Source organism: Squalius cephalus (assembly GCF_949319135.1).
Source record: "Squalius cephalus genome assembly, chromosome: 5".
NCBI classification, from domain to species: Eukaryota; Metazoa; Chordata; class Actinopteri; order Cypriniformes; family Leuciscidae; genus Squalius; species Squalius cephalus.
The window spans coordinates 50,148,153-50,164,822 of NC_137126.1; the positions used below are offsets into that span (position 1 = coordinate 50,148,153).

Here is a 16,670-nt window from a genome sequence, read left to right on the forward strand (position 1 = left end):
CTTGATTTCGTTGTGTTGTGGCTTGATTGCGTTGTGTTGTGGCTTGATTTCGTTGTGTTGTTGCTTGATTTCGTTGTGTTGTGGCTTGATTTCGTTGTGTTGTGGCTTGATTTCGTTGTGTTGTTGCTTGATTTCGTTGTGTTGTTGTTTGATTTTGTTGTGTTGTGGCTTGATTGCGTTGTGTTGTGGCTTGATTTCGTTGTGTTGTGGCTTGATTGCGTTGTGTTGTGGCTTGATTGCGTTGTGTTGTGGCTTGATTGCGTTGTGTTGTTGCTTGATTTTGTTGTGTTGTGGCTTGATTGCGTTGTGTTGTGGCTTGATTTCGTTGTGTTGTGGCTTGATTGCGTTGTGTTGTGGCTTGATTTCGTTGTGTTGTGGCTTGATTGCGTTGTGTTGTGGCTTGATTTCGTTGTGTTGTGGCTTGATTGCGTTGTGTTGTTGCTTGATTTTGTTGTGTTGTGGCTTGATTGCGTTGTGTTGTGGCTTGATTTCGTTGTGTTGTGGCTTGATTGCGTTGTGTTGTGGCTTGATTTCGTTGTGTTGTGGCTTGATTTCGTTGTGTTGTGGCTTGATTTCGTTGTGTTGTTGCTTGATTTCGTTGTGTTGTTGCTTGATTTCGTTGTGTTGTGGCTTGATTTCGTTGTGTTGTGGCCTGATTTTGTTGTGTTGTGGCTTGATTTCGTTGTGTTGTTGCTTGATTTCGTTGTGTTGTGGCTTGATTTCGTTGTGTTGTGGCTTGATTTCGTTGTGTTGTGGCCTGATTTTGTTGTGTTGTGGCTTGATTTCGTTGTGTTGTTGCTTGATTTCGTTGTGTTGTGGCTTGATTTCGTTGTGTTGTTGCTTGATTTCGTTGTGTTGTTGCTTGATTTCGTTGTGTTGTGGCTTGATTTCGTTGTGTTGTGGCCTGATTTTGTTGTGTTGTGGCTTGATTGCGTTGTGTTGTTGCTTGATTTCGTTGTGTTGTGGCTTGATTTCGTTGTGTTGTGGCTTGATTTCGTTGTGTTGTGGCTTGATTGCGTTGTGTTGTGGCTTGATTTCGTTGTGTTGTGGCTTGATTGCGTTGTGTTGTGGCTTGATTTCGTTGTGTTGTGGCTTGATTGCGTTGTGTTGTTGCTTGATTTTGTTGTGTTGTGGCTTGATTGCGTTGTGTTGTGGCTTGATTTCGTTGTGTTGTGGCTTGATTGCGTTGTGTTGTGGCTTGATTTCGTTGTGTTGTGGCTTGATTTCGTTGTGTTGTGGCTTGATTTCGTTGTGTTGTTGCTTGATTTCGTTGTGTTGTTGCTTGATTTCGTTGTGTTGTGGCTTGATTTCGTTGTGTTGTGGCCTGATTTTGTTGTGTTGTGGCTTGATTTCGTTGTGTTGTTGCTTGATTTCGTTGTGTTGTGGCTTGATTTCGTTGTGTTGTGGCTTGATTTCGTTGTGTTGTGGCCTGATTTTGTTGTGTTGTGGCTTGATTTCGTTGTGTTGTTGCTTGATTTCGTTGTGTTGTGGCTTGATTTCGTTGTGTTGTTGCTTGATTTCGTTGTGTTGTTGCTTGATTTCGTTGTGTTGTGGCTTGATTTCGTTGTGTTGTGGCCTGATTTTGTTGTGTTGTGGCTTGATTGCGTTGTGTTGTTGCTTGATTTCGTTGTGTTGTGGCTTGATTTCGTTGTGTTGTGGCTTGATTTCGTTGTGTTGTGGCTTGATTTTGTCGTGTTGTGGCTCGTTTTTGTTGTGTTGTGAACTTATATTTCCTGTTTAAGTTTCGCTGTGCTCTACCGTAGATTTACCATCACTAAAGCGTTTCAATATAACACAGGAAGTGCACAGAGTAGCGAGAGTGTGTTCCTCACCAGCTTCCCGTTGACGTGCAGACGGCTCCAGAGCTCCTGCACCTGCTTCTTCAGCGTCTCCACCTGCAGCTGATGCCCCGCCTCCATCTCGCGCAGGCGCACCTGGACGGCGTCACTGTGAAGACTCAACCCGTCCTGATTGGCCGAAAGCGGATGAACGGGATGCTGGGAAGGTGAGCAGACGCCGTTGAGGGTGTGGTTCGGACTGGAAGAACTCTCCATGGAAGATTGGCTGCTAGATTCTGAAGCATCATGGGTAGTTGTAAAGGGGGCGTGATTATTTAGATCTAACCCGTTTGATAGCAACTCACTGTTTTCGTTAGAGCAAAGAGGATGCTGGGATTTAGGTGGGTGTTTTTCAGTGGAACGTTCCACAGCGTGATCTTTACTATCTTCGGGTGATTCAAACATTTGGTCCTCACTCTCAAAATGATCTGGAATATCGAAGGCAGGCGTGTTATTTACAACTTCCAGCTTCCTGTGATCCTCCTCTCTCACTTCCTGTTCCATTTGGCTGTCAGTCACAGAAAGCTCCGCCCCCTTTAATGCCTCAGAGTCGCCGGTGTTCAAGCCGAGTCTCGGATCGGGACGGCTCTTGTCCGGTTCTTTCGTCACGCTCATCCTCACGCTCAGACGGTCCTGCCACTTCTCGTTCCGGCTGGGGTCGCTGCTGCGGCGGGTCGGGGTCAAACCCTCACACGAGGTGTGCAGATCGTCGTACGACCGAGTCTTTGGTAACCTGCAAAGAAAACACACTACAGTTTGAGCTACAGGAACGTCTAAGTGGAGAAATTAGTGAAAAGTGGTTAAAGGCTGAAAATTAGGGATGCACCAATATCAGAATTTTGGTCGATACCGATAATTCTTTATATCTGAAAGTCGATAACCGATATATCGGCCGATAAATCTAAATCAAAATTTTTATATAATTTTTGAGAGCCTGATTACAAAAACAAAAGTCTCACTATTAAAATCCACGTCTCAAACACACAATTATGATGTCCTCATGATAATGTTATGTAGCCGATATGACAGGCTTGCGCTGCACATGTTGCACTGAACTGTACTTTCCTTTTTTGAAGTGATTCCAATCATATTTCAAGCACTTCATAATCATCATGTTGAACAGTGCGCATCTGAAGTGTCTCAGCTGAAGGGAATAATACATTATTTATCAGCTTTAATATATCGGACACATTGTATTATCAGGCCGATAATGATAACATTATAAATGAACCGATATCAGCCGATACCGATGTGGTGGCTGATATATCGTGCATCCCTACTGAAAATGTGTTCAGGCAAGGAAACGCATAAGTTGCGTGTCATTTACCTGCTCACAGGTGAGGCTGAGGGGGCGGAGTTAGGCACACATGACTCATCAGAAGGCGTGGAGGGGGCGGAGTTAGGCAGGTAGACGGCGCTCCATAGCATCAGATTCCTCACGTGACACACTGGGTGCAAAACCTGACGGAGAGATTCTAGTGAGGCTGAGTTTACTTGATCAGAAATACAGTAAAAACAGTGAAATATTATTCTAATGTAAATCATCTGTTGTCTCTGTGAATATATAGTAAAGTGTAATTTATTCCTGAGATCAAAGCTGAATTTTCAGCATCATTACTCCAGTCTTCAGTGTCACATGATTCAAACATTTATGATTATTATCAGTGTTGAAATAAGTTGTGCTGCTCGAAATTTTAATATCACTGCTATATCATAGTTTATTAATATTTTTGAATTTATTTTTATTTAATTTTGATCTTTTGTCATTTTTATTAGCTGTTTTTTTAAACGTCTTTATAAAATGTATTATTTTTATTTCAATTTTAGTTATTTTAGTACATCAATTTAAACCAAATGAGAAATAAAAATAAACTAAAATAAGTTTGAAATGCGAGGTTTCTGTATTTTGACAAAAAATTTTTTACAATACTGCAATACTGTACTGTATATGTATACATATGTGTGTGTGTGTTATATTGTAATTGTGTAATTATATATATATATATATATAATTTATTATTTATATATAATATATTTTTTCTTTGATTTTATTTTATATATTTTTTAATTATTTTATTTATTTTATATTTAATTGTATATATTCATATTTTATTTTTTTATTTTATTTTTTTATTTCACATTCATTTTAATTTTTTCATATTTTATTTTTTCTTTTCTTTTATTTATTTCATATTTTATTGTATTATTTCATATATATATATAATATATATATATATATATATATATATATATATATATATATATATATATATATATATATATATATATATATATATATATATATATATTATATATATTTATTTTTTTCTTCTTTTTTTTAATTTTCTATTATTTTATTTCAAATAGCTAAAGTGTGTAGTTAACCCTATAAGCCCGCTATGTGAGCCGGGCCAGCAGACGTACGGTCTCTGAGCGCGGTGAGTAGAGGATGTTGAGGAACGATGAGTTCTCCGGCCTCAGGAGAGTCCAAGCCGAGCACGTCTTCTCCTGAACACACTGATCCTCTCGCTCCTTCACACTGTTGCACAGGAACGTCCCGAACAGACACGAGTACGTGTGCTGCGCTAACTTCACCTGAAGGCACAAACACAGTTGTGATGTGCAAGCATGTTAATCTGAACAAGCGCTGATCAAAGCAATGACAGCGAGTACCAGGAAGGCCTCGGTGAACTCAAAGGAGCATGGGAACTGTCTCTGGAGCTGATGAACGCAGTCGAGCCACTGCAGGAACACAGGACAGCGCTCGTTCACGTCATACGCGTTCTCACCGTGACCACAGCGCTCGGCAAACTTATGGCCGTAGTCCAGCCACTCGCTCTCGACCAGCACCTGGAAACCCTGCGCAGACCAAAGCAAACTCTTCAACCTTCAGAACAAACTCTCCATTTCTGTGAATCAATTCAAAACTCAGACGCAATGATACAAAAAAGTCCCAACACAGCTTTTTTATTTGTACATAAATGTTGCTATATATTGTTATACTGTATTAGTGCATAAAACAAATGTATTTTACTTTGTGCACTAGACATTTTGAATCTACTAGGCTTTGGGATGCACGATATATCGGCTGATATCGGTTCATATTAATGTTATCGTTATCGGCCCGATAATAAAATTTGTCTGATATATTAAAGCCGATTAATAATGCATTATTTCCTTCAGCTGAGACACTTCAGATGCCACTGTTCAACATGATGATTATGAAGTGCTTGAAATATGATTGAAATCACTTCAAAAAAGGAAAGTACAGTTCAGAGCAACATGTGCAGCGCAAGCCTGTCATATCGGCTACATAACATTATCATGAGGACATCATAATTGTGTGTTTGAGACGTGGATTTTACTGGTGAGACTTTTGCTTTTGTAATCAGGCTCTTAAACATTATATAAAAACTTGGATTTAGATTTATCAGCCGATATATCGGTTATCGACTTTCAAATAAAAATAATCAGTTATCGGCCAAAATGTTTATATCCCTAACTAGTCTACAACCCTATGATTACATAAGTATTGAGATTGATATTTACATTTATACAGACAGGTTTATCCACATTGCATTCAGTGAGTACATTTATATCAGTTCATGCATTTCTAGAGAATCGAACCCATGGTGTTGCACAAGGCTCTTTCTCAGCGACATTACCCAGTTCTTTTGAAAAATTAAACCCTAAAAAACTATTCCTCACTTTATTGTGTCCATAAACGCAGAGAGAGATGATATATTAAACGGTTAGTTCACCCAAAAATGAAAATTCTGTCAGTAATTACTCACCCTCATGTTGTTCCAACCCCGTAAGACCTTCGTTCATCTTCAGAACACAAATTAAGATATTTTTGATTAAATCTGAGAGCTGGATCACTCCTCCATAGGCTGCTAGGTGACCGAAACTTGCTGGCCCAGAAAAGTTATTAAAGAGATCGTTAATATAGTCCAAGTGACTACAGACTCAATCTTAAGTTTATCAAGCGACGAGAATACTTTTTGTGCGCAAAAAAACCCAAAAATAACGACTTTATTCCACTATTCATTTCCTTCTCTCTGGGCCTCGAGTTGGTTCACATAGTGTTTTTGCGCAGCGCGTCTGTGTTACACGTCTCCACGTAGGCTCACTATTGGCCGACGCCGGTCATGTGTGTGATGCGTCTGACGTGCAACACAGACGCGCTACGCAAAAACACTACGAGGCCCAGAGAGAAGGAAATGAATAGTGGAATAAAGTCGTTATTTTTGTTTGTTTTGCGCACAAAAAGTATTCTCGTCGCTTGATAAACTTAAGATTAAGCCACTGGAGTCACTTGGACTATATTAACGATCTCTTTAATAACTTTTCTGGGCCAGCAAGTTTCGGTCACTTAGAAGCCTATGGAGAAGTGATCCAGCTCTCAGATTTCATCAAAAATATCTTAATTTGTGTTCCGAAGAAAAACGAAGGTCTTACGGGGTTGGAACAACATGAGGGTGAGTAATTACTGACAGAATTTTCATTTTTGGGTGAACTATCCCTTTAAACGGCAGTTTGCGCTCAGATTATGCATGATTGTGCACTAACATTTACAACACTCCTGCCATGCTCATATTGCATGGTATTCACTGTAAAAAATGCTTTTCTTACTCAGTATTTTTGTCTTGTTTCCAGTCCAAATATGTAAAAGTTCTTAAATCAAGATAGTAAAATAGTAAAATGCCATAAGTTATTATGTCGTGTTAAGTGATTTTTCTGACCCCATTGACAGATAATTTAGCTTTTTCTTAAGCAACAACTTAATTTATTTCCCCAAAAAACAAGACATAATATCATATGGCATTTTACTATTTTACTAAATGCATCTTGATTTAAGAACTTTTACATATTTGCACTGGAAACAAGACAAAAATCCTAAGTAAGAAAAGCATTTTTTGCAGTGTTCTTCTGAACTAAAACACAGAGTGCTGGAGACCTTGATGGTCCTGTAGAAGGGGTCGAGCAGGAGTTTGGACAGAGCCACGATCTGAGGCGTCCGGTCCCATCCGTCGGAGCAGTGCACCAGCACAGGCCTGTGGTCCCGGTCCACGGCGTTCACCACCAGAAGACACGCTTTCAGCAGCAGAGACAGATGCTGGAGCCATTTAGTGCCCTCCAACGCCGACAGCCAGCTAACACACGCAGAACACACACACAATATATATTTATATCGTTTATGTTTTTAACCATAGCATAACAATATATGTTGGTTTCTAGTTTGACCAGAATTTTAAATCAGTGCATTACTAACTAAAAGCAACACTGTCTCTGTAACCAAATCTGCACTGAGTAAAAGAGCATCAGCCGTGGTCGAGCCGGCTCTGCTGTGTTTGCAGGTCGGCTCCTCAGGAACACTCACTTCACCGGATCCGGGACTTGAGCGCAGAGAGTCCGCAAACACTGGAAGCTCTTCCGGATGGAGTGGATGTTGGCCATGCCCATGAACATCACCTCACAGCTGGGGTAATACTCTACAGGACACACACACACACACAGAGGTTTGAATTTTATCGATTTCGATTCCAAAAGTAAAAAAACTAAACCTTAGATATCATTCACATTTAGTATTTTTACAAAACATGTAATTGTATATGAATATCATGAACACAAATCAACAGCTAAAGAACACTTACACAAGCAACTTACATTATGGTTAATTATACGCTTATCTCTGTAAAGCTGCTTTGAAACAATCTACATTGTTAAAAGCACTATATAAATGAAGATGACAAGAAGCGTTTGGCTGTGGTTTAAAAATACTATAGAAGAACAACTAGCCCAACTAATATAAACTTCAAGCAGTATTAAAGACAATAAACACAAAACAAATAATTAGTATTGTAATTGTAAATAATTAGGCTGCTGTCACTTTAAGAGCTGCACTGATCCAATACACTGATACACATGAGAACTGAAAACGAGTCTCTCGCGCTCGAATTGTTTAAAGTCATATTGAAATGCTCACAAAGGAATCGAAATTTTAATTTTATAACAAGTATCCGATTCCCGACCCTATCAGGGAGAACATGTTTCTGCTGTTATAGCATCTTTACCTGGACACTCACACCCGCCTCCTTTCGCCCGATTGGCTACCGCCGCCGCGTACGACCGGGCGTCCATTATTAACAGCTTCTGAGGGGGCGTGGCATTGGGCTCCACCTCTACGTTCCCATTGGCCGTGTGAGAACCTGATGTGAAAACAGGAAGTAAATGAGCAGCTGCGTTGATTTTAGGGGGTTCGTACAGACACTGTAAAATAAAATGGACTTTTCAAGCACTACTTTCTAGGTCTCACTTAAAACAAACACTATCTTTATTATCTTTTAAATTCTAAAAAAGGTAAATAGATCAATAAAAATAAACTAATAAAACAAAATGGTACAGATAATAAAGTGCAGCACATGCGGTGACTGTAACCATTGACAGGATAATATGACAAAGATATCGCGTATTCAAACTGATTTATTTCCATGAATATATGATGGACCTGAAGAATAAAAGCTGTATCATATACTTGGATATTTATATGAGCAATATCTCACTCATAGCCGTGTGAAATGCCTCTATATCTATATTAGACAGACTGCAACATACATTTTTGTGTGAAAAGATTGTTTTATCAATAAAATTAAACACTAATTTTACATATATTGTCTTTCAATAATTCCTCAGAAAAGTACCTTTTCTTAAATACGGCTGATTTCCAGGGTTTTCCAGAACTAGAGTAAAATTCAAGTACTTTAAGCACCTTGACCTCTGCGATCGGACCGGAGTCGCTCACTCACCGGAGTCGCCGAGCGGAGGTTTGGCGTGATGGTGAACGCACGAGCCGTTAGCATGAGCCGCGTTCAAGGCCGGATCCGTCACACAGGCTTTAGCGATGGCTTGAACCAGATGCTCATCGTCAGCATTTCTCCAACCCCACCAGCTGACCTCTGGCTGCCCACATCGACCAATCACAGCGCCCGAACTCTGGTGTCTGGGTCAAAGGTTAAGATAAAGGGGAGTACTTTAACACAGTGTGGCTCATCCAATCAGATTTCAGAGCTAAAACCATCCGTTTTATCTACATAACTTCAATTCACATTTATTTGTGAATACTAAAAATTTATTTAAACAATGTCATAATTTAAGGCAGAAACAATGAGGTCACTGAAGTAATGAATACGTTTGTTAAATGATTATGACAGAAAATTGTAGCATAACTATAGACAGAAGTTAAAGATACTAGTGATGTCAACATCTACATTTATAAAAGCAAAAGCATGTTTACAGTGATGTACAATGGAAGTCTGAAAGTACGGCCCTATGATTATTTTCTTATGCATTTATTTGATTACCACTGTTTTTGATCATATCTGTATTAAATCATCCATCCAGAAACATGAAAATAGACAACACAGAATTTCTGGAAAAATTAAACATTTCAAAGAGCTCTAATATTGTAAAAAAAATATATAATAATAATAATAATAATTAAATAGTTGACGTTTTAAAATTTTTATTGATTAAACATGCATTATGATTATGAAAATTGAAGTAAACTAATAAAATATATATATTTTTTGATTATTAATGAAATGGAAAATAAAAATGGTGAGCATGGAATTTGGGCCCTGAGAAATTTTATTAATTAACTAAATTGATTTGTGTTCATGACATTCAGCTACAATTATATGTTTTGCAATAAGACTAAATGTGAATGATATCTAAGATTTATTTTTTTACCTTATTGGAATCGAAATTAAGAATCGAAATCAGAATCGTTAAAATTCAAACGATACCCAACTCTACTGTCAACACAGCGTGACCTGTACTGATCCTAGAACAGTCCTTTCACAAACGCAAGCTCAGAAACACCTGTAAACCACAGCCGGGATCCTCTTCCAGGATCGGAACGCTGCCACGCTCTCCAGCTCCTGGTCCGAGACCGCAGCGGGAACGATGATCTGCTCTGGGTAACTGGCACAGACCCTGAGAGATCACACACACACACACACACACACACACGCGTCTGGTGATGAAGCAGCTTGAGCGAGCGGGCGGTTGGTGTGTGTCAGGTGCGTCACCTGTAGTGTGTGTTGATGTTGGAGATTCTCCAGGCACTGTGTGTGTCGAAGCCCATCCTCTCCAGCTCGCTCTTAAACCTCCGCTGATGTCCTCCTGCAAACACACACACATCCGGTGAGTCTGGGATTTAAAACTCAAGCATTTCCAGTGTTGTGTGTGGAACTCATTACAAGTAACTTGAGTTATGTAATCAGATTACTTTTCCAAGTAACTAGTAAAGTAACACATTACTTTTAAAATTTACGACAAAATATCTGAATTACTTTTTCACATTTATTGACTGACAGCTCTCCTGTCCTCATGTTGAGAAGTGCAGTGTGTGTGTGTGTGTGTGTGTGTGTGTAAACATGATGGTTATTGTAATTCTAGACTAAATGTGAGCATTTACTCATCTCACTTGCACAAAAAAAGATTCAATATTCCTCAAAATGAATAAAATCAGTGAAAAGCAGAATCAGAATACTATGCAAACCTCCAATAACTAAATATGTTCAATAAAACATACGTTTTTATGCATTTAATCTCACTTTATTGACCAATGTACTTGCTGCGATGATTCAGTGAAACCATAAGCAAAAAACAGGTGTGTCTGTGATTAAGGTTTTACATGAAGCATTTCCTGATTTACAGAAATAGAAAGTGTTTGTTTGTTTGTTTGTGTTTATCTTGCATCAAGCCAGACAACGTCTTTTTTAACTCCGTTATTATAAGTTGCTTCATAAACACCTATATTGCAAAAGATTGTGTTGATAAACAGAATTAGTGCATTTTATCCTTCAATGCATGACAGAATTTATCTGATAATACAGATTGCACTTATTTTAATGTTCAAACTCATTAAACCTGGCGCCAGTGTTGTTTTAGTATTATTTATATATAGTAGTTATGTAATATAAATATTTTGTACTAGTATATACTAAGACTAATTATAGTTTCAGTATTTTGAATTAGCTGTTATTTATATATGTTTTAGTTTTCATTTTAATTAAACAAAAATTGTCATTAATATATATATATTTGTTAATTTATATATTTATATTTGTATTCGTTTTTTTAAATATGACTTTAGGTTTATTGATTGATTTATTGCTCTCAGTTTTAGTTTTGGCTTCTAATTATTTCCAGTTTGTAATTTATGGACTGCCAAAGTTGCCAAAATAAGAAATAAATAAATATACAAAGAAATGTAAAAAAAAAAAAATGTGCATTTATACTTTTATTTCCTTATGTATCATTGTATTTTTCCCACATTTATTTATTTATGTATGTATTTATTTCTACATATGGTAATGAGGGGGGCGGGGACATTTATTTATTTATTTATTTCTACATTTCTTTCTCCGTATGGTAATGAGGGGGGTGGGGACATTTATTTATTTATTTATTTTACATTTCTTTGTATATTTATTTGTGTGTTGATTTATTTATTATTTCGGCAGCTTTGGCATTCCATAGTAATTTTAGTGCTTTAGCTTAAACTTATTTCAATTAGTCAGCAATTAGTCAGTAAGAACCTGTAAACACCGCCCTGAAATGTGTGTGTACCTGCACGGCAGATCCCATCATGCAACTCTCTGTCCTCAGCGGACACACTCGCGCTGCACGAGAGGAAGGCGAAGGCGAAGAGCTCCTGCAACCGGGCCGGCGGCCGCACAACTGCGCTGATCCTCCTCAGCCAATCCTGACACTGCTCCGTCGACTGGAACTTACACCTGAACACAACAGGTTACATTTAAAGGTGCAGTGTGTCATTTTTAGCGGCATCTAGTGGTGAGGTTGTGAATTGCACCCAACAGAAGTTACAGTGGCCGACAGGAAGTGATGTCGTCGTCTGAGACAGCAGAGAGTAGCCAGTTAAACAACGAGGTTTCTTTACAAAGATAAATTAAGAAATTAGGTTTACTTAATTATTCAGTAAAACTATGTTATTGCAAATATTATTGTCCATCATTGTGTCAGTGTTTTATCCGCTGACTTTAGCTGAAGCTTCTTATCATGAAGAACAACATAGTGACGAAACGTGTTTGTCCGCTCAGGGCCACCGTAGAAACATGTGGATGTAAGCGGACCCGCGGTGTGTGTAGAGAGAAACGCCTCATTCTAAGCTAATAAACACACAACGCTTCATTAAGTAAGCTCTTTATACACCTCTGAGAACATCGTTATGTATATGATATTGCATTTCTGTCCATTTTTGGCAACACTTGATCCATTAATACTAACACTTTATCTTCTACTATATCTTTTATAAAATAAAATAAAATAAAAACGTTTTTAAAACATACATGCAGTTAGATTAAACTGGGAAGCATATTGTTGTCCTATTGTTTCTGCTTCTATTGTTCTCATTTGTAAGTCACTTTCATACTTCAATGCAATAAAATTGCTAAGATTTTGATCATTTTGTAATAAATCCAAAAGCAAAACACGCAAAAAGAGCTATTAAACAGAGTGGAAATGGCAAATGAGTGGTCCTCTGCAGCCATCTACTGGTGATATTGGTATTTTTATGTCATGTTAATGTTAAAAGTGGGTTTGTTTTCCACAATATTTCCCCCTAATATTGAAGTCCAAGAATCACCCCTGATATGAACTTTATAAGGTTATTTTGTTACTCATCATCCGTGTCTGATGCCCCCCCCCCCCCTTCGCTACATAATTAATTACACTGCAAAAGTCGAGTGCATAAAATGTCCAAAATTCTACACTTTGTTTTTTCTGTTAATTAAGTGCATCATGTGGGATTTTTTAAAGTGCACTTTATCCATTTCGGAATTTTCACACTATTTATGGTACAAAACGGCATAGAATAGTGCATACCTATGTGTATTGGGACGCGCTCTTACTTTCCTAACACATTATTTTGTTTGATTCATCAGTGCACATTCATCCAAAGAAAACAGAGTTACTGTCTTCCTCACAATGCCAACACTGAGGATGTTGAGACAGAGCGAGGACACATTTGCTAGTCAAAGCAGCGCTGTTACGCAGACGCACCTGATGACCTTGCAGTCTTTGCAGGTGAGCTGCAGCTGTGTCAGATCCCGACACTCCACACATTCAATCAGCTGCAGGGGGACCTGATGTGTTCACAGAGAGACAACAAAACATCACAATTGTGTCTTTTAGGCCTTGAGTGTAACGTGTGTTTGAGTGTGATCCAAACAAGTGACAAAGATTTTATCAGTCACTGAAAAAATATATTGAATAATTCTGAAATTTTTGTTAAAGGTGCAGTAAGCAAAGCGCTGTTGACAGTGGATCTGACCGAGCAGCACAACACTCTTGTAGCCAATCAGCAGTAGGGGGCGTGTCTACTCATGATGGGGGAGGAGAGAGAGTGAGCCAATCAGCAGTAGGGGGCGTGTCCACTCATGATGGGGGAGGAAAGAGAGAGAGTGAGCCAATCAGCAGTAGGGGGTGTGTCCACTCATTATGTGGGAGGAGAGAAAGAGTGAGTCAATCAGCAGTAGGGGGCGTGTTCACTCATGATGGGGGAGGAGAGAGAGTGAGCCAATCAGCAGTAGGGGGCGTGTCTACTCATGATGGGAGAGGAGAGAGAGTGAGCCAATCAGTAGTAGGGGGCATGTCCACTCATGATGGGGGAGGAGAGAGAGTGAGCCAATCAGCAGTAGGGGGCGTGTCTACTCATGATGGGAGAGGAGAGAGAGTGAGCCAATCAGTAGTAGGGGGCGTGTCCACTCATGATGGGGGAGGAGAGAGAGTGAGCCAATCAGCAGTAGGGGGCGTGTTCACTCATGATGGGGGAGGAGAGAGAGTGAGCCAATCAGCAGTAGGGGGCGTGTCCACTCATGATGGGGGAGGAGAGAGAGTGAGCCAATCAGCAGTAGGGGGCGTGTTCACTCATGATGGGGGAGGAGAGAGAGTGAGCCAATCAGCAGTAGGGGGCGTGTTCACTCATGATGGGGGAGGAGAGAGAGTGAGCCAATCAGCAGTAGGGGGCGTGTCCACTCATGATGGGGGAGGAGAGAGAGTGAGCCAATCAGCAGTAGGGGGCGTGTCCACTCATGATGGGGGAGGAGAGAGAGTGAGCCAATCAGCAGTAGGGGGCGTGTTCACTCATGATGGGGGAGGAGAGAGAGTGAGCCAATCAGTAGTAGGGGGCGTGTCCACTCATGATGGGGGAGGAGAGAGAGTGAGCCAATCAGCAGTAGGGGGCGTGTTCACTCATGATGGGAGAGGAGAGAGAGTGAGCCAATCAGTAGTAGGGGGCGTGTCCACTCATGATGGGGGAGGAGAGAGAGTGAGCCAATCAGCAGTAGGGGGCGTGTTCACTCATGATGGGGGAGGAGAGAGAGTGAGCCAATCAGCAGTAGGGGGCGTGTTCACTCATGATGGGGGAGGAGAGAGAGTGAGCCAATCAGCAGTAGGGGGCGTGTCCACTCATGATGGGGGAGGAGAGAGAGTGAGCCAATCAGCAGTAGGGGGCGTGTTCACTCATGATGGGAGAGGAGAGAGAGTGAGCCAATCAGCAGTAGGGGGCGTGTCCACTCATGATGGGGGAGGAGAGAGAGTGAGCCAATCAGCAGTAGGGGGCGTGTCCACTCATGATGGGGGAGGAGAGAGAGTGAGCCAATCAGCAGTAGGGGGCGTGTCCACTCATGATGGGGGAGGAGAGAGAGTGAGCCAATCAGCAGTAGGGGGCGTGTCCACTCATGATGGGGGAGGAGAGAGAGTGAGCCAATCAGCAGTAGGGGGCGTGTTCACTCATGATGGGGGAGGATTGAGATTGAGATTGAGATTGAGATTGAAGATTCTTCTGATTGAGATATTGTTGTTCACGCACGTATCTTCCGCACGTCACTAGAGTCAGATCTCGGCACAGATGTTCAGGTGTTGTTGTGTATGAGAGGAACACGTACACTGATGGCGTTCTCCTGGAGCTTGATGTGAAGGCGGTAGCTGGTTAAGGCAATGACAGATTCCTCTGCCCTCCCGACATGTTCCACACACTCGCCGTGCAGCAGCGAGAACACGACCTGCCATTACACACACCATTACTAGGGCCCTAATATATACTGTATATATGTATATATATATACATGTACACACTGTATATAAATATACATTATATATATATATATGTATATGCTTGTAATACAAATTCATTATCAAAAAATGTAGTAATCAAATGAATGCATAAAACTTATTAACAACAAGATTAATGAGTCTTTTAAAATGTAATCTATAATAGTTTTTTTGCCAAACAAAGTGCTGCTGCACAATAGAGGTTTAATGTTTAAATTAAAAAAAATTTGGATATTGTGTGATATTTAAAAAAATCATTATAGTGTATTATTAATATATTACTAGACGTACATTCTACTGTACAACAGTGATATATTTCAGTCATAATGTCAAACCGAACATTATGCAGACTTCATATTTCAATAGCAGCCTTTATGCACATTAATATTCGCAGACTGCAATGATTAATCGCATCCAAAATAAAAGTTTGTGTTTACATAATATATGTGTGTGTACTGTGTATAATTATTTTGTATATATACATATATAAAAATACACACATGCATGTATACATTTAAGAAATATTTGCATGTATATATATTTATATATAAATATAAATATTTTATGTATGAATAACACATTTTTCTTAAATATATACATGCATGTGTGTGTATTTATATAGACAAAATAATTATACACAGTACACACACACATATATTATGTAAACACAAACTTTTATTTTGGATGTGATTATTTGTTGCACAGCTCTAGTGGATTCTGCGACTCCGTCCTCGTTTTCTCCGTGTGAACTTCTCGAAGAATGAACAATTAAAACACTGTGTGAGTGTCAGAACTACACGAGAGAAGTAGGACAGATAATGAAGCGTGTGATGATACCTGCTGGTCCTCCGGCACCGGGCTCTCGCGGGCCTCTGAACTCTGCTGCCCCTCCTCAACCTTCACAACACAAGCATCGCATTTAATCAGAGTCATCAGCGATCTGAGAGATGTGAATGAGGGTTAGAGGTCTCACCATGGCCCCGGGACAGCTGGGTAGAGCGGATCCGCAGGCCACAGGCGACCTGAGAGAGACGGCAGATCATCTGCATGTTAGCATTAGCATTTATTAAATAGTTCTCATTTCAGCCGTCAATAAGAGCATCCCTCCCTCCACTACACAAACAACGACATAATCAATGAAACATTTCATAATCAATGAGCCGTTCGGCTGTTGCTGAATCATGCTGACGGGTTTAAAGCGGATCAATACAGCATCCGATGAGACTGAACCTATAGATCGTATGGATTTACCCTATAGACACACTTGTGTCAATATTAACCTCAAAAACAAGAGATAACAAACAACAAGAAATTAGATTTTACATAAATAAAATGAAGGCTAAATCACCCGTAAGTTCTCATTACTGTAAAACAGTACTGTATACAATTATGTTTTATTTAAATCAGCATGAACACAAATACTATCGTGATTATGATTTAAATATGTTATTGTTTGCATTATGCATTATAGTAATCCAAATGTTTTTAGATTGTCATAAAAATAATGTCACGACGACACAGTTTTATTATTTCTGTCTTACAATAGTTCATATTATCACAGAAGAACTGGGATAAAAGTTTATAGTTGGGATATAAACACTGATGTCTACAGTAGAGATCATAATAGTCAATCAGCTTTTATATTTAAATAAAGATAATGAATCATTAATTCAAGAGATTTGTTCAAAA

At 39.4% G+C, this 16,670-nt stretch overlaps 1 protein-coding gene across 5 annotated transcripts in view; it reads right to left on the reverse strand.

The window, feature by feature from the left end:
* Positions 1-16,670, reverse strand: part of LOC307158911 (phosphatidylinositol-3,5-bisphosphate 3-phosphatase MTMR3) — a 28,941-nt gene that overhangs the window by 10,220 nt on the left and 2,051 nt on the right. For all 5 annotated transcript variants that reach the window (XM_079871904.1, XM_079871900.1, XM_079871903.1 and 2 more), the window contains 15 exons: positions 15,955-16,003; positions 15,819-15,878; positions 14,816-14,932; positions 12,930-13,012; positions 11,478-11,644; positions 9,932-10,025; positions 9,723-9,836; positions 8,648-8,841; positions 7,916-8,050; positions 7,222-7,333; positions 6,799-6,994; positions 4,512-4,697; positions 4,263-4,433; positions 3,166-3,299; positions 1,833-2,571 (listed from right to left, as the gene is read on the reverse strand). In XM_079871904.1, coding sequence (XP_079728030.1) covers positions 1,833-2,571; positions 3,166-3,299; positions 4,263-4,433; positions 4,512-4,697; positions 6,799-6,994; positions 7,222-7,333; positions 7,916-8,050; positions 8,648-8,841; positions 9,723-9,836; positions 9,932-10,025; positions 11,478-11,644; positions 12,930-13,012; positions 14,816-14,932; positions 15,819-15,878; positions 15,955-15,957 — 2,505 coding nt within the window. In that variant the 5' untranslated portion in view covers positions 15,958-16,003. The remainder of the gene's footprint in view (positions 1-1,832; positions 2,572-3,165; positions 3,300-4,262; positions 4,434-4,511; positions 4,698-6,798; positions 6,995-7,221; positions 7,334-7,915; positions 8,051-8,647; positions 8,842-9,722; positions 9,837-9,931; positions 10,026-11,477; positions 11,645-12,929; positions 13,013-14,815; positions 14,933-15,818; positions 15,879-15,954; positions 16,004-16,670) is intronic.